This window comes from Balaenoptera borealis (assembly GCF_965194805.1).
Source record: "Balaenoptera borealis genome assembly, chromosome: 6".
In the NCBI taxonomy this organism is placed as follows: domain Eukaryota; kingdom Metazoa; phylum Chordata; class Mammalia; order Artiodactyla; family Balaenopteridae; genus Balaenoptera; species Balaenoptera borealis.
In genome coordinates, this window is record NC_138863.1 from 73117377 (window position 1) to 73143968 (window position 26592).

The following is a 26592-nucleotide window of genomic DNA, read 5'->3' on the forward strand; positions in this document are numbered from 1 at the left end:
CATTCATCCATGATTTTTATAGAAAAAGGCGAAATTTTACGTTACAAAGTTTAAAATATCATCAGCGAACTAATAAGATTTATAAAGTATTATTTTATTATTTGTTATCACAATTAAAAGAACAAAACAAAAAACCAAAACAAGTGTTTTTCCAGGAATCCAAATACCAGATTCTTGTTTACCTTCTTTCTAATGTAAAGGAAAAGTACAAAGTTAGTGTATTAAGTCATTTCAAATACTCTCATCCAAATTATTAATAATTAATGCAAATTTCAAACCCAAACATGTTATTTTCTTTAAAAAAGTGAATTAGTAAATTCTACATTATGATGTTCAGAAATATGTGATTTGTCATCATTCATTAGTAAGTAAAATTTGTCACTTGGTAAGAATACCAACTAAGGTTACATTCCAAATACAAGCAAGGAAAAGCACAAACATATCTGAAGTCAGTCAGCATATATTCGCTCTTAAAAAGACTGCAAATAATCAACACAGTAACTAATTGCCAAAAGATACAATCGCTCACATCTTGTTAGCTCAGTTAATCATATCACAACTAAAAGTGAATGGGCCTGAATGTGAGTGATAATTACATGTTGCTTAGTGAGGAGTGGCAAGAAAGTTAATACATAAAAGCTTCTAAAATGAATGATTATTACCAACCCCGGACAGCAATGTGACATGGGAAGAAATTAAATGAACAAATGTGGGTTTTGGCTACTGACTCCTCACTTGCTAAAATGAAGATCACAGGTTTATACAATCTTATAATTGGGAGCTCATTCAGCCAAATCCTTCCATTTTAAAATTGAGGAAACAGAGCCAAAAAGGAAATGTAATTCATCCCCTTCAGAGAGCTACTTCCTGGTAGGGCTGAGAGGAAGCCCCCTCCATGATCTGTCATTGCACTGGACAAAGCTATTTCTCAAGGATCAATGAGACATGGTGTGAGAAACCTTGAACTGGACAGAGCCCTCCACAGACATAAGGTTAAGGAGGGAGGTTAGCTCACCAGGGGTTCATGGAAGCCCATGTAACTCTAAAGACCATATTATGATTGCTGTTGTAAAGTTCTCATCTGAGGATTTCAGCTTTTTATTCACTGGCAGATTTCTCATTCTTAGCACAGTATAAACTCCATTTCTTTATAGAGCCCATGAGTATCTTGAACAAAAGTTGCAGGCATTGATTTTGTTAATGGTGACATAAAGTGGGCAGGAAAATGCACCTAGTTCTTGGAAATCTTATCAGTATGAGGCATTATTTTAATATTCAGTAGAGCCCTTGATTTACTGTGAGACTCTGAGGATCACAAACACTTGGGCAGAGGCGAGCTGAGCCCTGCATGCTCCTAGAGTTGGCTAAGCCGCCTCGGCTCACCACCAGAGTGATGTGAAAAGAGACCAAAGCATTCTGCCCCGTTCAGAATGTGATATTCTCACTGTGCCAGGATCTAGCTGGAGTCTTCACTGGAATCCATATAATATGAAAACTTTCATAAACATTTACTATGATTTCACAAGAAAGGTAACCAAATGAGTTTGTTACCACTTAGAACTATAAAAAGGATCCAGTAAACAGCCTCCTGTTACAGGATTATTAGTGAGATGAAATGACTGTATGTGATAGACTATAACGGGAAATAAAATCTTAAGAATTATAGTGAAATAGCAATTTCTTGATATTAGAAATCTTTGTGAATAACATTATGATGGTAAATATTTTTGTTTACCTACTCATGCATTAAAACAAAAACACACACTACTATAGATTAACATTTAAAAAATTATAAAATTACATAGCCCCTGTAGATTAAGTAAAATGACTGTGCAGAAAGGCTATTATAACTTAGTATCTTTTAAACTGGAAGACAAGTAATATGTTGCAATTCCACAAATACATACTAGTTTACCTACTTCAATGATATATTCCTTGTGATTTAAAACCTTTATATTTTAAGTCAGTGAAAACAAACATAAATTTATCTTCCAAATATGAATTCTTCTTATTCTCAAAACTTGTCTTGATATGCTATGATTATACTGAAATGAATATTTTCAGGCAGACATATTTTTCTGTTGTAGGAAGTAATTTATATACATCATTTAAATTATGATTACCAAATATCCAAGTGTCTGAATCTATTATAAAATATTGCTTTAGGCTTATCAATTAGCAGGTTATTAAGCCTTTGAAATCAGAAGCATAGTAAATATAATGAGAAGCACATCACTTTCTAAAATAAGAAAAAAAAGAGAGGAATTTACAAATTAGGATCCACATTCAGACTAATTGGGCAGGTAGCTAGATGATTGAAACCAAAGCGTCCCTAGAACATTTTAAGAAACCCTTTGCTTCTTTTGAAGACTGTCATATTCTAGGGGAAAAAAACCCATAATGGGCTACGTATAATTTTTTCCCCCTGAAACATAAAGTCTAACTTCACCTGCATTGTCAGAGAAGCAGGTTTTTTTAAACCAAAGGAGATCAGCCCTCTAGGGTTAAACATGGAGACAGTCCTTTATGTGCTCACTTTCTTTCCTGGGCTTCCTCTTCACTCTACTGCAAACATAGATTTCTGCACAGCTGTTGTTCACATACACGGGGCGGGGCTGGGGCACAGAAATCCTCAGAACTATTTATCTCTTAAGGTTTCCTTCAGAGGCGGAATGTCGTAAATGATTCCACCTCACTTTGCTGCATACTTTTCAGAGGCATGTCAGAAAATATCTAAGGCAAGGACACCCCTCTAACGGCTGAATGAAAAAGAGGCAGTTTCTCCACTAGGAATTTCCTTGAGCTCAAAATCAAGTTCAATATTAATTCTTTGTGCAAGATTCTTCAATTAGAAAATTTCAAAAAGGCTTTACCTTTCCCAGAAGCCATAAGGAAAGGATATTAATTTTACTTCACAAAATATTAAAAACTTCTGTAAATAAGAAATACCAAAAACAAAGTCAAAAGACAAATTACAAAATGAGAAAAATACTTGAGAAGTATATTACAAGGGGTTAATTTATTTCAAGTATAAAAAGCATTTACAAATTTAAAAAATAGACAAAAGACCTGAACTCACGGTTTGCAGAAAAGCAATAAAATGGCTGATAAACATATGAAATCATCAACCTCAGTCATTACTCAACACAGGCCACTTAAAACAATGAGGTACAGCTTTTTAATTGCCAGACTGGCAAAGATGAAACTCTTTGACAACATGCAGTGCTAGTGAAGGTGTAGGGAACACGCGCTCAAACTACTGGTGTAAATAGAAATCTATAAAACCTTCCTGGGGGCAATTTGACAGTATTTCATTAAGAAAATATACACACATATTTTGATCCAGCAATTCTACTTCAAGAAATGGATCCCATAGTTATCTTAGTACCTATGTGCAAATATGCAGGAAGAATAATATATATTGCATCATTGTCTCTAACAGCTAAAAATGAGAAAACCTAAATGTCCATTAACAGCAAAGTGATTAAATTATAATACATCTATAAAATAGGGTCCTAGGCATCCCTTGAGAGAATGAAGTAGAACTCTCAGACATGTTTAAAAATGAACAAGGTATAGAAGATATATATAATAGAATTCCAACAGCATTAAAAAAAAAAAAAAAGAAACACAATGTGTGCACATTTGTATGTAATGTATATACTCATATATGTAATCAAACATTCTGGAAGATACATAAACTGGTGAGTGGGACTGGGTGAGGGTAAAGAGAAGGCTGAGACTTTCACTTCTCAGTTCACATTTCCCTGCATAGTTTGAATTTTTTTTTTTACCATTATGTACATGTTACTTTCAAAATATAATTTAGAACACTAGTTAAAGATGAATTCATTTTAATCAAAAGAACAAGTCTATACATCATGTAGGATACCCGCCATGAAAAAACCCTGAAGGAAACAGTTGGACTACCAGTGACCTGGTTGGTGCCTTTCTGATTTAACACAAGTGGCATTTGAAGGTAATTCATAAGAAATTTGTGCACTTCCCATCAGGATGCTACAGATCAAGGCAGTAAGTGAGGAAATCCATATTCTAGTCTACACTATTAGGGCATTTCTTTAAAAAAAAAAATTTGAGCAGACATTCCGATACCACCTTTCAACATATTTTAGGGTTTTGAGTATGGGTAGGCCTAGCTAGTGAAAATTATTTCACTGTGAAAAACCTCAACAAACAGTTTAGAATTCCAACCAATTCTTCTAAAAGGCAAAAAAGTACCTCTTATATCCTAATATTGTGAGGGATGGGGGAAATGTATTCATTGCAAAAGAGGTCTGGTGATATAAATGTGTATAATTTGATGCATTAAAAGTTATAGAGCCTGAAAGACAAGTCAGCCTGAAGTCTGCAGTATGAATTTTAAGATAAAAATATAAGCCTTTTCCACGTTACATGCTCTGTTTCAGCAACGGTTACATGGAAGACTTTCCCGCTGGGCTTTGTGTAGGGCTGTCACCTTGTACTCACCTGTCAGGCTGTCTGGCCGAGGTGGAACCATCCTCTCGTAAATGTCATACTGCTGCTGTCCGAATTGTTCCATGTCATGAACAGTCCTTTGCAGTGAAGGTCCCAGATGCTGTGGTACGGCGGTCATCCCTGAGCGTTTGGGGGATAATGACCCCACCTGGCCTTGGGATGGGGAAGCTACTCGAGTCTGTGCATCTGTCAGGGTCAGTGGGGACCCCACTCTGGTGGTCGTTTGGTACTGAGGGGTTGGTCCGTTGGGATTGGAGGTCTGCCGGGAGGTGACCGACCCAATCCGACGTACAGCTGATGGGGAGGCGGGTCTCTGTGCAGAGTACGGAGAGGCTGCCCGCTGAGCAGGTAATGTGGTGGAGGAGTATGCACTGGGGTTCAGTGGTCGGGAGTCGGTCACTGATGGAGAGCCGAATCCACTACCAAGAGAAGTTCTCAGTGACCCCCTTGAAGGAGACACGCCTGTGCTGATAACATAAGAAGGAGACTGTGCTCTAGATGGAACTGAACTAACTCTTCTCATGGCCCGATTGGCTACTGATGGCTGATGAAAGGGGGAGAAAAGAGAATGGTTTATCCAGGGTTGTGTGTCCATTGTCATTACAGAAAAAAATGTACATAGCTCACTATAGAATGTGAATTCACTATTTCTTTTAAGCACCTAAGTTTCTTTTCCTTTTTTTGCTGTAGAGCTGGATCTTAATTTTTCCTTATTGTTTTTCTTGTTCTACTTTTTTTTTTTTTTTTTTGGTGGTGGTTTAATCTCCAACTTTCCCCTTCAGAATACTAAAACCAACCAGTAAGGAGAGATCTAAAGACATTTAATATTCTTTTTTCTTTTCTCTTTACATTATTTTTACCCTCTGCCTACACATTTTCCACAACACATAATATGCTGTATTGCAAGTGTGAAGGGTCACTGGAGCAGTGTACTTATTTTGTACCCTGCGAGTCAAAGTTTGGCTAAGGTAACTCATTTGTGTAAAACAAAAACAAAACAAACAAAACAAAACAAAACAAAACTTTTTCAATATGTTAATCTAGATAAAGCTAGAGCAGTATCTATAACTGCCTTTATAACTGTCTTTATGGGTTGGCCCCATGAACAAAAGGAAGGTTCTTTCAAAGTGGAATAATTGAACGTTTGGATAGGGCCTGCACTCTCAGCTCTCCTCTGTGAGTGCTGCATTAGTGCTTTAGCCAAATCTATCTTTTCTTTTAGCTTAAGTGTGGCTGCTAGTGATTTCAGCCATTTCTTTCTACCTCCTTTGATTTATAAGCTCTTGTCTTAAGCTGGTGAATCAAAAGAGATGCAAATAAAGGTACCCTTAATCTGTTCCAGCAGGAGGAATGCTCAAAATCTCTGCTGAGTTCTGGCCAGCTGCAAATGACCAGACTGGGAAATGAAGAACATTTCTGCCATGGCTAGTCCTTCTATGAATCCACAGACTTCTGCAAACACTGAGTCTCAGATCCCTTTCTTGATGCAGGACAACAATGAAGAAAAATGGTGGCTGGACTGGGGCACTGGGTTATAAGTTCAGGACCAAGCTTTTTCTGTATCTCCTTAGTGACTACTAGAGTACAGTTGTCATCAACCCCCTTTCACTTTTAGTTGGGGCAATAAAGGAAGAAAAAGGGATGAGTCACGGACTTTGTATACTCTTAGACGCCATAAGAAGAAATATGTTTTGTCTCCACGTGTCATAAGCAGTTGGCTGGCTGAAACACATGCTCTGAGACCACTTGGGTGCTCAAACTCAACAATTCTGGGAAGGCAATAGCCATGGAAAGGAGAAGATCTGGGGAGGGAAGGGGACTGCAAATAAACAATAAGGCAAGAAAGAGGGAGTTTAGAAATTAGTAGGCAGGAGAACACACAGTGCGCCTCAGGCTGTCACAAAGTCATGCCGGCCTCTGCCAACGCAGGCTGGCCCTACATTCCAATTATAACTACCGTACCTCTCCATCCCCCCGCATGAGTGAGCCAGAGTCCCCTAATCAGCCGCTGCTTTAACCCCGTCCTGTCTGGGCAGGGACAGAAGCCGGAGGGTGACCTACATGCAGAGATGGGGCCAAAACCAAAGCTGAAACCCAGGAGCTGTGCGAACAAAGAGGAGAAAGGGAAATTTCTCCGTGCAGCCTCAGGAGCAGTGGATAAAATCCCCACAGTCAACTTGAGGTACCCTGCACCTGTGGAATACCTGAAGAGACAATGAGTCAACCCAAAATTGAGGTGGTGGACTTTGGGTGCAACTGTAGACTTGGGGTTTGCTGTCTGCTACTGACTTGTTTCTGATTTTTACGTTTATCTTAGTATAGTTTTTAGTGCTTGTTATCATTGGTGGATTCGTTTACTGGTTTGGTTGCTATCTTTGTTTTTTTCAAATTACATTTTATTTTTTTAATTTGAATTATTTTCTATTATTTTATTTAATTAATTATTATTTTTCTTTCTTTATCTCTCCCTTTTCTTCTGAGCCGTGTGGCTGACAGGGTCTTGGTGCTCCGGCCTGGTGTCAGGCCTGAGCCTCTGCGGTGGGAGAGCCAAGTTCAGGACACTGGACCACCAGAGACCTCCCGGCCCACATAATATCAATCGGCAAGAGCTCTGCCATAGATCACTGTCTCAATGCTAGGACCCAGCTCCACCCAACGGAGAGCAAGCTCCAGTGCTGGATGCTCCATGCCAAACAACTAGCAAGACAGGAACACAACCCCACCCATTAGCAGAGAGGCTTCCTAAAATCATACTAAGGTCACAGACACCCCAAAACACACCACAGGACGCAGCCTGCCCACTAGAAAGACAAGATCCAGCCTCATCCACCAGAACACAGGCACAAGTCCCCTCCACCAGGAAGCCTACACAAGCCACTGAACCAACCTCACCTACTGGGTGAGGGCAGACACCAAAAACAACGGGAACTACGAACCTGCAGCCAGCGAAAAGGTGACCCCAAACACAGTAAGTTAAGCAAAATGAGAAGACAGAGAAATATGCAGGAGACGAATAAGTAAGGTAAAAACCAAACAGACCAAACAAATGAGGAGAAAATAGGCAGTCTACCTGAAAACGAATTCAGAGTAATGATAGTAAAGATGATCCAAAATCTTGGAAACAGAATGGAGAAAATACAAGAAACGTTTAACAAGGACCTAGAAGAACTAAAGAGCAAACAAACAATGATGAACAACACAATAAATGAAATTAAAAATTCTCTAGAAGGAATCGATAGCAGAATAACTGAGGCAGAAGAATGGATAAGTGACCTGGAAGATAACAATAGTGGAAATAACTACTGCAGAGCAGAATAAAGAAAAAACAATGAAAAGAATTGAGGACAGTCTCGGAGACCTCTGGGACAACATTAAATGCACCAACAGTCGAATTATAGGGGTCTCAGAAGAAGGAGAGAAAAAGAAAGGGTCTGAGAAAATATTTGAAGAGATTATAGTTGAAAACTTCCCTAACATGGGAAAGGAAATAGTCAATCAAGTCCAGGAAGTGCAGGGAGTCCCACACAGGATAAATCCAAGGAGAAACACGCCGAGACACATAATAATCAAACTATCAAAAATTAAATGCAAAGAAAAAATATTAAAAGCAGCAGGGGAAAAGCAACAAATAACATACAAAGGAATCCCCATAAGATTAACAGCTGATCTTTCAGCAGAAGCTCTGCAAGCCAGAAGGGAGTGGCAGGACATATTTAAAGGGATGAAAGGGAAAAACCTACAACCAAGATTACTCTACCCAGCAACAAACTCATTCAGATTTGATGGAGAAATTAAAAACTATACAAACAAGCAAAAGCTAAGACAATTCAGCACCACCAAACCAGCTTTACAACAAATGCTAAAGGAGCTTCTCTAGGCAGGAAACACAAGAGAAGGAAAAGACCTACAACAGCAAACCCAAAACAATTAAAAAATGGTAATAGCAACATATCGATAATTACCTTAAATGTAAATGGATTAAATGCTCCAAACAAAAGACATAGACTGGCTGAATGGATACAAAAACAAGACCCGTATAGATGCTGTCTACAAGAGACCCACTTCAGACCTAGAGACACATACAGACTGAAAGTGAGGGGATGGAAAAAGATATTCCATGCAAATGGAAATCAAAAGAAAGCTGGAGTAGCAATTCTCATATCAGACAAAATAGACTTTATAATAAAGATTATTACAAGAGACAAAGAAAGACACTATATAATGATCAAGGGATCAATCCAAGAAGAAGATATAACAATTGTAAATATTTATGCACCCAAAATAGGAGCACCTCAATACATAGGGCAACTGCTAACAGCCATAAAAGGGGAAAGTGACAGAAACACAATAATAGTAGGGGACTTTAACACCCCACTTTCACCAATGGACAGAGCATCCAAAATGAAATTAAATAAGGAAACACAAGCTTTAAATGACACATTAAACAAGATGGACTTAATTGATATTTATAGGACATTCTGTCCAAAAACAATAGAATACACTTTCCTCTCAAGTGCTCATGGCACATTCTCCAGGATAGATCATATCTTGGGTCACAAATCAAGCCTTGGTAAATTTAAGAAAATTGAAATCATATTAAGTATCTTTTCTGACCACAATGCTATGAGACTAGATATCACTTACAGGAAAAAAACTGTAAAAAATACAAACACATGGAGGCTAAACGCTATGCTACTAAATCACCAAGAGATCACTGAAGAAATCAAAGAGGAAATCAAAAGATAGCTAGAGACAAATGACAATGAAAACACGACAACCCAAAACCTATGGGATGAAGCAAATGGAATCCTAAGAGGGAAGTTTATAGCGATACAGTCCTACCTCAAGAAACAAGAAAAATCTCAAGTAAACAACCTAACCTTACACCTAAAGCAATTAGAGAAAGAAGAACAGAAACACCCCCAAAGTTAGCATAATGAAAGAAATCATAAAGATCAGATCAGAAATAGATGAAAAAGAAATGAAGGAAAAAATAGCAAAGATCAATAAAACTAAAAGTTTGTTCTTTGAGAAGATAAACAAAATTGATAAACCATAAGCCAGACTCATCAAGAAAGAAAGGGAGAAGACTCAAATCAACAGAATTAGAAATGAAAAAGGAGAAGTGACAACTGACACTGCAGAAATACAAAGGATCATGAGAGATTACTACAAGCAACTATGTGCCAATAAAATGGACAACCTGGAAGAAATGGACAAATTCTTAGAAAAGCACAACCTTCTGAGGCTGAACCAGGAAGAAATAGAAAATATAAGCAGACCAATCACAAGCACTGAAATTGAAACTGTGATTAAAAATCATCCAACAAACAAAAGCCCAAGACCAGATGGCTTCACAGGTGAATTCTATCAAACATTTAGAGAAGAGCTAACACCTATCCTTCTCAAACTCTTCCAAAATATAGCAGAGGGAGGAATACTCCCAAACTCATTCTACAAGGCCATCATTACCCTGATACCAAAACCAGACAAAGACGTCACAAAAAAAGAAAACTACAGACCAATATCACTGATGAACATAGATACAAAAATCCTCAACAAAAATACTAACAAACAGAATCCAACAGCACATTAAAAGGATCATACACCATGATCAAGTGGGGTTTATCCCAGGAATGCAAGGATTCTTCAATATATGCAAATCAATCAATGTGATACACCATATTAACAAACTGCAGGATAAAAATCATATGATAATCTCAAGAGATGCCGAAAAAGCTTTCGACAAAATTCAACACCCATTTATGATAAAAACTCTCCAGAAAGTAGGCATAGAGGGAACTTACCTCAACAAATAAAGGCCATATATGACAAACCCACAGCCAACATCGTCCTCAATGGTGAAAAACTGAAACCATTTCCTCTAAAATCAGGAATAAGACAAGGATGCCACTCTCACCTGTATTATTCAACATAGTTTTGGAAGTTTTAGCCACAGCAATCAGAGAAGAAAAAAATAAAAGGAATCCAAATCAGAAAAGAAAAAGTAAAGCCGTCACTGTTTGCAGATGACATGATACTATACATACAGAATCCTAAAGATGCTACCAGAAAACTACTAGAGCTAATCAATGAATGAGGTAAAGTAGCAGGATACAAAATTAATGCACAGAAATCTCTTGCATTCCTATACACGAATGATGAAAAATCTGAAAGTGAAATTAAGGAAACACTCCCATTTACCACTGCAATGAAAAGAATAATACACCTAGAAATAAACCTACCTAAGGAGACAAAAGATTGCGGGCTAATCGGCGGCGTTTGTGGAGGCTGGAGAGGTTAGGGTGTCTGTGCTAGTTGCTGCTTTTGGCGTGAAAAATGCCGGGTCTGGCGGCTGCAAGCCCTGCCCCATCTGAGTCCCAGGAGAAGAAGCATCTGAAGCCCTGCTGTTCCTGCCTGGAGACCAAGAAGGTACATGATGCGTGCATCATTGAGAAAGGAGAAGAGAACTGTGGACACCTAACTGAGGCCCACAAGGAATGCAAAAGTTTTCTGTATGCAGAAAACTATAAGACACTGATGAAAGAAATTAAGGATGATACAAACAGATGGAGAGATATACCATGTTCTTGGATTGGAAGAATCAACATTGTGAAAATGACTATACTACCCAAAGCAATCTACAGATTCAATGCAATCCCTATCAAACTACCAATGGCATTTTTCACGGAACTAGAACAAAAAATTTCACAATTTGTATGGAAACACAAAAGACCCCGAATAGCCAAAGCACTCTTGAGAAAGAAAAACGGAGCTGAAGGAATCAGGCTCCCTGACTTCAGTCTATACTACAAAGCAACAGTAATCAAGACAATATGGTACTGGCCCAAAACAGAAGTACAGATCAATGGAACAGGATAGAAAGCCCAGAGATAAACCCATGCACATATGGTCACCTTATCTTTGATGAAGGAGGCAAGAATATAAAATGGAGAAAAGACAGCCTCTTCAATAAGTGGTGCTGGGAAAACTGGACAGCTACATGTAAAAGAATGTAATTAGCACCCTCCTTAACATCATATACAAAAATAAACTCAAAATGGATTAAAGACCTAAATGTAAGGCCAGACATTATAAAACTCTTAAAGGAAAACATAAGCAGTAGACTCTTTGACATAAGTCACAGCAAGATCCTTTTTGACCCACCTCCTAGAGAAATGGAAATAAAAACAAAAATAAACAAATGGGACCTAATGAAACTTCACAGCTTTTGCACAGCAAAGGAAACCATAAACAAGACAAAAAGACAACCCTCAGAATGGGAGAAAATATTTGCAAATGAAGCAACTGACAAAGGATTAACCACCAAAATATACAAGCAGCTCATGCAGCTCAATATCAAAAAAACAAACAACCCAATCCAAAAATGGGCAGAAGACCTACACAGACATTTCTCCAAAGAAGATATATAGATTGCCAACAAACACATGAAAGGATGCTCAACATCACTAATCATTAGAGAAATGCAAATCAAAACTACAATGAAGTATCACCTCACATCGGTCAGAATGGCCATCATCAAAATATCTACAGACAATAAATGCTGGAGAGGGTGTGGAGAAAAGGGAACCCTCTTGCACTGTTGGTGGGAATATAAATTGATACAGCCACTATGGAGAACAGTATGGAGGTTCCTTAAAAAACTAAAAACAGAACTACCATACCATACCATATACCAGCAATCCCACTACTGGGCATGTACCCTGAGAAAACCATAATTCAAAAAGAGACATGTACCACAATGTTCACTGCAGCACTATTTACAGTAGCCAGGACATGGAAGCAACCTAAGTGTCCATCAACAGATGAATGGATAAAGAAGATGTGGCACATATATACAAGGGAATATTACTCATCCATATAAAGAAATGAAATTGTGTTATTTGTAGTGAGATGGATGGACCTAGAGTCTGTCATAGAGAGTGAAGTAAGTCAGAAAGAGAAAAACAAATACCATATGCTAACACATATACATGGAATCTAAAAAAAAAAAAAAAAAAGGTTCCGATGAACCTAGGGGCAGGACAGGAATAAAGACACAGAAGTAGAGAATGGACTTGAGGACACGGGGAGGGGGAAGGGTAAGCTGGGATGAAGTGAGAGAGTAGCATTGACATATATACACTACGAAATGTAAAACAGATAGCTAATGGGAAGCAGCCACATAGCACAGGGAGATCAACTCGGTGCTTTGTGACCACCTAGAGGGGTGGGATGAGGAGGGTGGGAGGGAGATGCAAGAGGGAGGGGATATGTGTATATATATAGCTGATTCACTTTGTTATACAGCAGAAACTAACACACCATTGTAAAGCAATTATACTCAAAAAAAGATGTTAAAAAAGAAAAAACAAAACAAAACAAAACAAAAAAATTAGTAGGCAGTTGGAACATTAAAATCTGTACTTGGGGTTTACTAATAGTGCTAAAGATAATTTTCAAAATCCCACATATAAGCTATTTACTATCAAAATGGGATGACACTTGGCCCAGATACCTAGAAATTGTGTTCCCCAGAATAGATGCAAGTTCAGTTTTAAAGACTGTCTTGCAATCTCCAGGAACAAAATTAACTTACTGTAAGTTAAAAAAAAAAAATTAATTAATTAAAAAGGTATCATGGCCATAGGGGCAAAATAGACAATCTGTGTAATTAATTATTCGTAAGTGTGACTTTAGACCTGCCAACATAGAAATTCACCTAAGCAGATGAACTCCTGTAAGCATTTAGTCCAAAGTTTCCCAGGGTGTTTCATGAGAGCATCCCTAACAGCACAGGAGTAAATGTATCATCTGAAGAATGGAGCTGGGGGAGAGGGGTCTGCAGCTGGAAGTAGTTTGCTATGGGCACAAGGTTTCCTGTCTTACCTTAAAAATTCATGTACCATATTTGTGTTTGTTTTAATACAGAAATGTTTCTTAATACTTAAAAGTTTCCCTTAAATTGTTGAGCCAAAGTCGTTTTGTGTTTCTCCTTTGGCATTGCAAATGTTGGCCCACTGCTGTGTGTACCTTCAGGGCTTCCTGTATTGCATTAAGAGAAGCTCAGGGTTCGCCTGACTTCTTTGATCATCTTGCCATTTTTCAGCTCCAGAGAAATCACGGGGGTACTCGGACAGAGAGATCCTCACTAGTTATTGCCACTCGGGACTCCTATTACTTTTATTAATTCTGGCATATGCTGGGGGACTGAGGTGAATAAAGTGGCAGTGAGTGAGAAGTTAAGGAGTTTTTATAAATACATATGCATTATTATTTTTGACTATCAAGTAAGAAAACCTTAACAGAATAGTTATGCTTCTATACAGTAGCTCTCTATAGGCAGGAATATCTATATTCTAGCAAAGCAAAAAAATACGTTTTCAGAGAACAATTCCAATGATGAAGGCAAAAACTTTGGTTAGAATGGGCCAGTCCCATTTTGTGCAGGTGTGGGAATAGTGCTTTGTCCTCTAGAACTCTTTACAGCATATTTTAGCTCTAGTATTTTTAGGAACTCATAACCCCTCAGGGACTAGAACATTCCACCCAATCCTCTCACACTCTCCGCGGACTACTCCCCTCATGCCAAACTTGCTGCTTACAGAAAAATTACTCTCCAATGTCTAGAATTTATCAGAATTCATTAATAGGAACTAATGCATTTTTAGATTTCAAGCCTAAAATTTCAATTCACATCATGGACTCATAGTGTAAAATGAGTCCATTTTTAAAAAAGGGATGGAGATGTATTTGGCTTACCTGAACCAGCGTTTGTCCTTCAGCTCTTGAATTCCTCACCAGGTGGTTATTAGCTGATCCTATGAATGAATGTTGTGGCCTATTATCTGCCTTACTCAAGTTCTGGCTGTTGTGGAAACTCCCTGCTTCCTGGTATCCACTGTCGGAATAAGAATTCATTTGTGTTGAACTTCTTGAGTTACCCAATGATCCTGAAGGAATGAAACCAGCAGAATATATCTTAATTTTACCCTTCTGATGCTCATTTTCAAAATGGAAATATTAAAAGCAAATCTAATACTTAAAAGATAATACAACAGACCCTCACTTTCATGGAGAGATGTCTGTTCTGGTGAGTAGAGGGTTCCTTGTTCTGGCTCTGTCCTGATGAGATAGTTATTGGGATGGACAGCGTCAGAAGCTCTAGGTTTGTTTACACCAGTATTTGGCACATCTGGAAGAAGATAAGTTTAATCAGCTAAACTCAATGAAAATAATACATAAAAACTTGCTAAAAAAAGGGTTCAGATATTTGTCAGTAATGTCTTATAATCTTAATACAAGACTATTAACTCAAGACTTCATACAAGTTAATACAAGACTACTTTCACCTTAAATTGCACAGTCATTTTGACTCTTTTCTATATGAAAGTGTTCCATTTACTCAGTTTATTAATATATTTTTCTAAATGTCATGAATGTTTTTTATCCTGATTACCAGCCACAAATTAACTTACATACTACATTAAATTAAAATCTGAAAACTGACCTTGTTACCCCTTGGAAAACTCACCTCTCAGGGTGAGTTCCTCCAAGAGGATTAACAGATGGAATGAGAAGGGTGACTGTGTAAAAAAAGATCCTCTATATCTCAAACTAGTGAAATGAAAACTTGCATGATGTTCACATTATTGAGCTTGGTGATGAAACCTCTGAAGGTAGGGCTAGCTTTTTATGTCATATTTCATATCATCTAAAATCAAAGGAACTCTACGCAGAGTTTTCAGAATTGCCAACAATGGAAATTTTAATTTCTTATCCATTTGCTTATTTTATTCTTTTAGCCTTTACCAAATGAATATAGACAAATCTAACGTCATTACTGTTTTCTTTACTCAAATCTGTCTCGCCCATTATCTTGTTTTATTTTCATCTGTATCATTTTGCCATCTTGAACTCAAAAAACAAAACAAAACAATTTATCTTCTTCCCTATTCCAACCTCTTTTTTACGCTGTAAATTTAGGTGGTGTAGCTTATACTGCCTTTTCCCAATTCTAATCAAATATGTTCTCTTTCCTCTAGGTTCTTCAAAATATATTTGCCCATATTCTGATTATCTTCATGACAAGTCTTTCTTTCCTCAAGTTTAACCCTCATGTTGCTAACAAACATTTTTTTTCAGGAATGCCACTTCACTCTCACTTTACAGATTTAAATTGAATCTGCATCACATTCTGAGTTTAACACACAATCCTAAGGATTGAAATTAGTCTTTCCTTTCTGACTTTCTTTCTTTAACTATTTATTAAGGCCCCACTATATGCCAGGCTCTAAGAATGCAGCTGAGAAAAGATTCAGTGTGTTGCGTGCATGCACATGTTTGTGTTACTATCTGGGGGAAAGGAGCTTAGGAAAAATTTCCTAAAGGAAGTAATAACTAAGCAGTATCCACTTACCACAGGAGGCCAGTTTGCCCTTTCTTTATAGCACTTATCACCATCTCTCTCCACTAGACTGTAAGCTCAAAGCAGGCAGGGACTTTTGTCTGCTTTGTTTACTGTTGTATCCTCAGTGCCTAGGATAGGTGCATAGCACTCAGTAGGTGCTCAGTAAATATTTACTGAACGAACAAATTCCCAGTAAGAATAGCAGCTTCTCTTTATTGAGTACTGATTCATGCCTGGCATTGTGCTGTGGGCTTTACTTTATTGTGTTCAATAAGGTTTGTCTATGAAAAGCAAAGTAAAACTTTTAGGCATTGCTGATCAAGCTAGTTTGGAAAGTGAATATAGGGTTTACAGGAGAACTGGGATGCCACATTCTAAACCTTTAACTTGATGTCAGATTCAATCCAATGTTTTGTTTCCTAGCCTCCAGAAACATTTGCTGACATTCTTAATATAGGTTTTTGATGAACCTGTCTCTAGGTTTATCATTTGACATTACACTTCTAGGTAGCAGAGCTCTGTGACAGTTCTGAATTCTTAAGTTTGGAATTTCAGTACAGATTTCAGATCGTATGTGGATTCCCTGGTACACACTGAAACATGATCTAAGTCTCTATCAGGCTGATAATACTGGAGAGTAATCTGCTTCATTTGTAAGTCTTCTGTCTTTCCACAAGTCTAAACATTCTTACACAGCAATTCTTGAAGGAGTTTTATTAGGGACTAAGTAAAATACATAGTTTGCTAGGTTATAAGAGTTTTACAGGGAATGGAATGCCTCAGAGAAGCTAAACAAGAGAGGACCTGAAATCAGAGCTAGGTAGTAATCCACCTTTATTTCATCCAGGAATGGAACACTGGAAAATCACATAGGAAATGGCAACAAACTATAGACATGGAAGTACCAATCTGGCAGTTTCAAGAATTGGCATAATGGAAAAATGTGCCACTTTTAAAAAGAAAAAGATGTTTAGATAGTTCCTAGCTTCAGCTTTAGTACAAGATAAAACCTGAGATACCATTACATCAAAGCTCTCGGCTTGGAAACACTAGGTGGCATGCAGTGTCAGAATCTGAGAAATTATCACCATGGAAACCAAAACCATTAGACTTCTGTGTATGTCTCTCTCTTTTTAACCATTAGGAGATATTATTTAAATAAGAAAAGAAAAAGAGACACACTAAAAATCTGTACTTCAGCAATTTTGTCTCTTTATCCAATGGAACATTTTCTCACAAACCAGGTGACAAGCAATTGTGCTCATTTACACTCTTTTCTAAGAGAAGCTATTTAAAATAATCTTGATGGGATCAAGATGGCAGAGTAGGAGGATACTGAGCTCACTTCCTCCTATGGATACACAAAACTGCAACTACGGATAGAACAACCATGTCTGAGAATGACCTGAAGACTAGCAGAACAGATTTTCTACAACTGAGGATATAAAGAAAAGTCCACATTGAGATGGGTAGGAGGGGAAGATACACGGTCTAGTCAGAACGCACACACTTAGTGCAGCAACCCACAAATGGGAGAGATATTACAACCGTGGAGGACCCCTGAGGAGTGAGGGACACAAGTCCCACGTCACGCTCCCCAGGCCAGGGGACCTGCACAAGGAAGACAAGCCCCCATAACGTCTGTCTTTGAAAACCAGCAAGGCTTAAGTTTGGAAGAGCCAGAGGGCTGTGGGAAACCAAGACTCTGCCCATAAAGAGCTCACACACAAACTCACCTGTTCCAGGTACTAGGGCAGAAGCAACAGCTTGAAAAGCATCGAGGTCATATGAAAAGGAGATTCACTGACTAATTTGGAGGTATGTGCCACACGGCAGGTATCTGGTGGAACTTTCTCTGGGAATGGAAACACTGTCAGATGCCATTTTTTTTCTTTTCACTTTCCTTCCCCCTGGCTGACCTGTTGCTGGCAACCACCATTTCTGTTTCTCTTTTTTCAACCTAACTAACACTGTGCACCTTCCCCAGGTGTTCCTGAGGACCAGCCCTGCCCAACCCACCTGCCCCAGTGGGCCCCTTTAAAGTGGTTCTCACTCTGCCCCAGCCACTGGGTAGCCCCAGCCAGCATTGGCACCCCTCCAAAGTGGCTCCCACTCCAGGGAGCTAGCTCAGCATAACAGCATGTCTGCAACAGTTCTGGCTGGCCTTGCAGCCAGTTGAGCTGGGGACCAGCCCCACACATCAGTGTGCCTGCAGCAGTTGAGGAAAAATCTATCAGCTGGCTGGACCAAGAGGTGAGCCCAGCCTACCAGAGTGCCTGTAGCAATAGTGGTCTAACCACAACAAGAGGGCACACACAGGGGTAGCCCTGGATATCCTGGCTCTTGTGACCAGGAGGAATTGTGATACTGGACCTCACAGGGGACTTTCTATATAAGACCACCTTTTCAGGACCAGGAGACATAGATGATATGCCTAATGCATAGAAACAAACACAGAGAGTTAGACAAAATGAGGAGACAAAGGAATAGCTTCCAAATGAAAAAAACAAGACAAAAACTCAGAAAAAGAACTGCACAAAATGGAGATGAACAATTTACCAGGTAGAGTTCAAAATAATGGTCAAAAAGATGCTCACCAAACTAGGATGAACTCAGGGAGAACTTCAAAAAAGAGAGAGAAAATATAAAAAAGAACTAATCAGAATTGAAGAATAAAATAATTGAAGTAAAAAACACACTAGAGGAAATCAACAGCAGATTAGAGGATGCAGAAGAACATATCAATGATATGGAAGACAGGATGGTGAAAATCACTGAATAAGAAAAGCAAAAAGGAAAAAGAATTTAAAAAATGAGGATAGTTTAAGGGACTACTGCAACAACATCAACTATCCAACATTCACATTACAGGGTCTGTAGAAGGAGAAGAGAGAGAGAAAAGGACAGAAAATCCATCTGAAGAAATAATGGCTGAAACTTCCCTAACCTGGGGAAGAAAACAGATATCCAGGTGCAGGAAGCACAAAGTCCCAAATAAGATGAACTCAAAGAGATCCACACCAAGACATAATTAAATGGCAACTGTTAAAGATAAAGAGAGAAAAACAAAAAGTCACATACAAGGGTTAATATGCCATAAGGCAATTGGCTGATTTTTCAGCAGAAACTTTACAGGCCATAAAGGAGTGGCATGATATAGTCAAAGTAATGAAAGGGAAAACTTACAACCAAGAATACCCTACCCAGCAAGATTATCATTCAGAATTGTGAGATAAAGAGTTTTCCAAACAAGTAAAAGCTAAAGAAGGTCATCATCACTAAACTGGTCTTAAAAAAATGTTAAACGGACTTTTTTAAATGGAAAAGAAAAGGCTATAACTAGAAACAAACAAACAAATGAACAAAATGATGAAAGAAAAAAATAGCACTGGTAAAGGGAAACATATAGTAAAAGTAGTTGACCAACCACGTAAAAAGTCAGTATGAAGGTTAAAGGACAAAAGTAGTAAAATCATCTATATCTAAAATAATGAGTTAAGTGATACACAAAATAAAAATATGACCTCAAAAACATAGAATGTTTAAGGAAGGGAGTAAAAAAAGTAGTGCTTTTAGAAAGTGCACAAACTTAAGTGACCATCAGCTTAAAATAGACTGCTATATTCATAGGCTGTTATATATAAAACTCATGGGAACCACAAACCAAAAACCTGTAACAGATACACAAAAAATAAAGAGAAAGAAATATAAACATTACACTAAAGAAAGCCATCAAATCACAAGGGAAGAGAACAAGAGAAGAAGGAAGGGACAGAGAAGAACTACAAAAACAGCCAGAAAACAATTAACAAAATGGCCATAAGTATGTACCTGCCAATAATTACTTTTAATCGAAATGGACAACATGTTCCAATCAAAAGACATAGGGTGGCAGAATGGATTAAAAAACAAGACCCATATATATGCTGCCTACAAGAGACTCACTTCAGATCCAAACACACAAGTGAAGGGATGGAAAAAGATGTTCCATGCAAACAGAAATTAAAAGAAAGCTGGGGTAGCAATACTTCTATCAGGCAAAATAAAATTTAAAATACAGACTGTAACGAGAGACAAAGAAGGGCATTACATAATGATAAAGGGATCAATCCAACAAAAGGACATAACTTGTAAACAGCTATGCACCCAACACAGGAGCACCTAAATAGATAAAGGGAAACACTGACAGCAATATGATAATAGGGTCTTTAACACCCCACTTACGTCAATGGACAGATCAACCAGACAGTCAATAAGGGAACACTGACTTTAAACAACACATTAGACCAGATAGACTTAATGTGTGTATACATATATATATATATATATATATATATATATATATATATATATATATATACACACACACACACACACACACACACAGAAAACTCCACCACCCCAAAATAGCAGAATACATATTCTTTTCTAAGGCACATGGAACATTCTCCAGGATGGATCACATGTTAGGCCACAAAACAAGTCTCGATAAATTTATGAAGACTGAAATCGCATCAAGCATCTTTTCTGACCATAATAGTATGAAACTAGAAATCAGTAACAAGAAGAAAACTGACAAAACCACAAACACCTGAAGGCTAAACAACATGCAACTAAACAACCAATGGGTCAATGAAGGAATCAAAGAAGAAATAAAAAAATACCTTGAGACAAACAAAGTGGAAACACAATATTTCAAAATCTATGGGACTAGGCAAAATCAGTTTTAAGAGGGAAGTTTATAGTGATACAGGACTACCTCAGGAAACAAGAAAATTCTGAAATAAATAATCTAACCTTGCACCTAAAGGAAGTGGAAAAAGAACAAAGCCCAAAGTTAGCAGAAGGAAGGAAGTAATAAAGATTGGAGCAGAAATAACTCAAATAGAGACTAAAAAAACAATAGAAAAGATCAATGAAACTAAAAGCTGGTTCTCTGAAAAGATAAACAAAATTGATAAACCTTTGGCTACACTCATCAAGAAAAACAGAGAGGGGACTCAAATAAATAAAATCAAAAATGAAACAGGAGAAGTTACAACTGACACCACAGAGGACTTTAAGAGATTACTCCAAACAATTATACGCCAACAAATCAGCCAACCTAGAAGAAATGGATAAATTCCTAGAAACACAAAATCTTTCAAGACTGAATCAGGAAGAAACAGAAAATCTGAGCAGACTGATTGCTAGTAATGAAATTAAATCAGTAATCAAAAAACTCCCAACAGACAAAAGCCCAGGCCCAGACTGGCTTCACAGGTGAATTCTACCAAACAAACAAACAAAAAGAAAAGTTAAGACCTATCCTTCTCAAACTAATCCAAAAAACCCCATGCTTATATGGTCAATTAATTTACTACAAAGAAGTCAAGAATATGCAATGGGGAAAGGCAGTCACTTCAATAAATGGTGTTAGGAAAACTGGACAACTACATGCAAAAGAATGAAACTGGGTCACTTTTTTTTTTTTTTTTTACAACACACACAAAAATAAAATCAAAATGGATTAACGACTCAAATGTAAGATCTGAAACCATAAAACCCTAGAACAAGACATAGGCAGTACACTCTTTGACAACAGTCTTAGCAATATTTTTTTGGATCTGTCTCCCCAGGCAAGGACAACAAAAGCAAAAATAAACAAACGAGACCACCTCAAACTAAACAGCTTTCGTACACCAACAAAACGAAAAGGCACCCCACTGACTGGGAGAAGATATTTGCAAATGATATATAGGTTAAGGGGTTAATATTCAAAATCATAAAGAACTCATACAAATTAACATCAAAAAAACCAAAAAACAACAAATAATTCAATTAAAAAATGGGCAGAGGACTTGAATAGACATTTTTTTTAACATCTTTATTGGAGTATAATTGCTTTACAATGGTGTGTTAGTTTCTGCTTTATAACAAAGTGAATCAGTTACACATATACATATGTCCCTATATCTCTTCCCTCTTGCGTCTCCCACTTGAATAGACATTTTTATAAGGAAGACATACAGATGATCAACAGACACATGAAAAGATGCTCAACATCACTAATCATACGGAAATATAAATCAAAACCACAATGCGCTATCACCTCACACCTGTCAGAATGGTTATTATCAAAAAGACAAAAATCAAGTGTTGGTGATGATGTGGAGAAAAGAAAACCCTTGGGTACTGTTAGTGGGATTGTAAATTGGTGCAGCCATGATGGAAAAGAGTATGGAGGCTCCTCAAAATATTAAAAATAGAACTACCATATGATCCAGCAATTTCACTTCTGGATATTTATCTGAAGATAATAGAAGCAATAATTTGAGAAGATATATGCACTCATATGTTCACTGCACCATCACTTACAATAGCCAAATACGGAAGCAGCCTAAGTGTCCATCAATGGATGAATGGCTAAAGATGTGGTATTCCCTTGTGTGAATATTACTCAGCCATAAAAAAGAATGAAATTTTGCCATTTGCCACAACATGGACAGACCTAGAGGGTATCGTGCTAAGTGAAGTAAGTCAGACAATGACAAATACCACATGATTTCATTTATATGTGGACGCTAAAAACCAAAACAGAAACAGACTCATAGACACAGGGAAAGAAATTAGCTGTCAAGGGATGGGTGTGGGGGGATGGTTGGCAAAAATGGTGAAGGGGCTTAAGAGGTACAGACTTCCAGTTATAAAATAAATAAGTCATGGGGACATAATGTACAGAACAGATGAACCTAGGGGCAGGGCAGGAATACAGACGCAGACGTGGAGGATGGCCTTGAGGACACGGGGTGGGGGAGGGGGAAGCTGGGGCGAAGTGAGAGAGTGGCATGGATATATATACACTACCAAATGTAAAATAGATAGCTAGTGGGAAGCAGCTGCATAGCACAGGGAGATCAGCTCGGTGCTTTGTGACCACCTAGAGGGGTGGGATAGGGAGGGTGGGAGGGAGGCTCAAGAGGGAGGGGATATGGGGACATGTGTATGCATATGGCTGATTCACTTTGTTGTACAACAGAAACTAACACAGTATTGTGAAGCAATTATACTCCAACAAAGATGTATTAAAAAGAAAAAGAGAATAAAATCAACAATATCCCAATAACTCTGTACAGTGACAGATGGTTACCAGACTTATTATGATCAATTTTTAATGTATATAAATGTCAGATCACAATGCCATACACCCAAAACTAATACAATATTGTATACCAGCTATGCTTTAATAAAATAAATAAATAAATAAATAATCTTACACAGATCAAGTACAAATTGTAAGATACATTATTCCATACTGGTCACCCTAACAGTAAAACTTAACAGAATTAGAATCTCAAAAAATGCAAACACAAACAAAATCAACAAAATTACCCCCAAGTAATATGATCATCTACCCTCTAAATGTTAGTATCTGTTTCTTATATTTTTATTTTTTATTTATTTACTTTTTGGCTGCACCGTGTGGCACGCAGGATCTCAGCTCCCTGAACCCGTGCCCCTGCAGTGGAAGCAGAGTCTTAACCACTGGACCCTCAGGGAAGCCTGTGTTTCTTATAGTTTTAAATGCAATGCCTCAGAAAACAGAATATAGAAAAGGACACAGAGATGTTAACGAGAACACTAAAATATTAAATCCCCATGTACCCAAAATCTAATTTGAAGATCTAAATAACTGGGTTTAGAGTACAGGGTACCTATTTTGTGCTTGATATTTCAGTAAATATAAAAGTTACAGTTTTACAAAGTTGGTTAAAGAGGTTGATTTAATAGGAACTGTAAAACAACCAAATTCTATACTATGAATAAGGTCTTCAGTCATTTTTCTACTTCTATAGTAAGAGTCCAATGATAATGTATACCTGCAAAGACAAAAAGATACTGAAATCTCTTCTGAATCACTAAAAGGAAATTAAATTGTTTTCAAGATAGTTTTTGCTATTATTTACTGTTTCTTTGAAAACTTGTAATTCACAAATTGTATACACCCACATAAATGTATGTACATACAGCTACTATACCTCAGATATACAAACGGGTCATTTCCTAATTACTGAATAAAGTATACCTTATTGTAGTATGGTGTGTCACAATTACTAATTATGCATTATTTATGCAATCTTTCAAATAAATGTCTTTTAAAAATGTCTGCTTTGTGGAATGGAAGCAGATACTAGTCAAATTTACCAGAGAAACCCACAGAGACTTACAGGATGGAGTTCATCATTTCATGATCAATGCTGTAAACTACAATTAAACAGTTGGCATGCTGTTTAGCACAATCAGAACATGAAATTGAGAGATTTTTATGAGTAAAAATGGCAAACAGAATATGAATGCTACTTCTTTAATCTGTGTACTGAAGAACATGTGTTATCTTTTTGAAAAAATCACAAACATGTTTTCTGGGACACCAGAAATATACTATGGGAGATTTTCAAACATCAAATTAGCATCTTCCAAGAAAATGAATGTCTACAAATATAGAACTTGAATAAGCTTCAAGGTGGAATGAAATGATCTCCATCTGTGATTAAGACTGGGAGACTTGTGGAAGCATGGTCCTTCTTGCCTGCTACATTTCGTCTGAGTGCCTAAATATTACCCAAAAAAGGGCAATTAATTAGAAAAAGTAGAAGGCTGCAGCTAAGAAAAATATTAGCATGTAAGGGACAATAATGTTGTAGGGCTATGAAAATCTGTTACATTACCCATCCCATTAAGCTCGCAGTAAAAGATGAAATACAAAGTGAATTATTTTATCTTTTCTGTGATGTACCTCCCAAATACATACCAAGTATGCATAAAAATATGCTCAGTAAAAGGTCTAAGCCTTCTTTAAATAACTTGAAATACTTAAAATGCCTCTGCTTTGTTAATCTATGTGTCTGTTTATGTTATATGAAATGACAGAGGTCTACACTGTGTGTAAAATCACCACTGAAACAGGAACCTAGGGATCAGTAAGGAGATTTTTAGTATGTATAACCCTGTAACTAGTCTTTCACAAACCAGCAGGCTGCAACCTTATGCTAGATTCTCCCTGTCCTGAGTGGCTACAGCGTTCAGGGGTTTGCCCTTACATAAAAGGTAGTGTAGTGTGGGTTTTGGCAGGCATCTTGGGATGGTAATAGCACACAATGTTAAGGCAGATGATACTTTCTTTGACAGTTAAGGGAATTGGGTATGTCACATTTCTTCCAACTCTGGCCTATGAGTTGAGGTCAGGCTATCACACTCAGGTGCAACACTGTGAAAAATATGAGTAGAGAGTTTAGTCTTATGGGGACTCAACTTCCTGTTTGGCTCTGGGACTCTCACTTCCCGTAGCACCGTAGGCTCAGGAGGGAGTCTACTTTCCACAGAGCTGCTGCAGAAATATTCCAGTGCCTTCAGTGGCTAAGAAGTAAAGCTCTCAGCCAAATTCTGGAAGGGGACCTGGAAAATGGTCCCCAAGACTTGTCCTCTTCAGTAGCTTCTCTGATGCACAAGACTCATTTCTACAGCAGGTAACCTTATTATTGGAGGCAATGAGAACATTGGGAAATCCTGTTTCAGAGTGAAAATGTAAATAGGGTGATGGAAGCATGAGGCATAAGAACATTCTTTAATCCACATAAGACAGAAATGGATATTGACTGATATCTTAAGAATACTACAGATACTTGGAGTTTGTTGACCCAACTACAAACTACTACATACATATGATATTCTTTCAAAGTTGGGTTTTAATGGAAGTAAAGACTTAGAAGAACGAGCAGAAGACCATGTTTCTTGAAGCTATTTCTAGTCTGGTTCTCTTGATATATCTAGATTTTTGGGTCTTATGCATGCTTATACTATCTCTTAAAAATTAATAAGACAATGGCCCTAAAATTTTTACTCATACGGAAAACACTGTGTGAAAAGCCTTGGAAAATAGAAACCATTATTAATGAAGTACCTTCCAGTTCACTTTAAACCTTGCTCTAAACATCAACTAGTCTGCCTTAAAATCCACTGTAGAAGCTCATCTACCCAAATTGAATCTCATAGTTTAAGCAAACTTCGTATCTGTATAAACTGGTATAAAGTACTTTATTTGATTTCTACAATGACAAATCTGAAAAATAGTTTAGGTTTGTATGCCACCAGAGAGCTCTCCTGTTCAAAAACATTTTAAAATTCCTGAATTCTCTTCAGGGATTCAAAACGATTAAAACTAATTTTTAGGGGAAAAAATAGGAATTTCCACAAGTAGTCATATTAAGATGAGTGTTTATTAAGTATTTTTAGTCTGGGTACTAATTAAAATACAGTTATTAAACCTACCATAAAAAATTCATACTCTATTATACTTATAAAAGGAAAACTATAAAAACAAGAAGTTTAGAAATATAAAGATGAAAAGAAATGGATCACATCTGCAAAGTGTCTGAGTTTAACAGGCGGTGTTCATAAAAGGCCAGAGGGCTCTCACTTCCTAACGAGTAAAGCTGAACAAAGAATAAGGGACTTGCTGTGATGTAAAAAGTGTAGTCTATGGAAAATAAGTGCTCAAAAACCAGTCAAATATTTTTCCAAAGACAAATTTTGTTCCTTTTGGGGAAAAGATGTTACCAAATATACAAATGAAAATATTTGATAGTGGGAGATACATTTCTTCTGTTTAAAAAAAAAAACCAAAAAAAACCTTCTCTAAAGAATTC

At 37.4% G+C, this 26592-nt stretch overlaps 1 protein-coding gene and 1 pseudogene across 27 annotated transcripts in view; one reads left to right on the plus strand and one right to left on the minus strand.

The window, feature by feature from the left end:
• The window catches only part of LOC309630263 (heterogeneous nuclear ribonucleoprotein R pseudogene), a 499447-nt pseudogene that overhangs the window by 314070 nt on the left and 158785 nt on the right, over positions 1–26592 (plus strand). The window lies entirely within an intron of this gene.
• The window catches only part of PKP4 (plakophilin 4), a 246574-nt gene that overhangs the window by 50432 nt on the left and 169550 nt on the right, over positions 1–26592 (minus strand). For 20 of the 26 annotated variants that reach the window (XM_082395241.1, XM_082395257.1, XM_082395256.1 and 17 more), the window contains 3 exons: positions 14561–14692; positions 14260–14450; positions 4489–5041 (listed from right to left, as the gene is read on the minus strand). In XM_082395241.1, the coding sequence (XP_082251367.1) occupies positions 4489–5041; positions 14260–14450; positions 14561–14692 (876 nt within the window). The remainder of the gene's footprint in view (positions 1–4488; positions 5042–14259; positions 14451–14560; positions 14693–26592) is intronic. The other 6 variants (XM_082395242.1, XM_082395237.1, XM_082395255.1 and 3 more) reach the window with 2 other exon arrangements.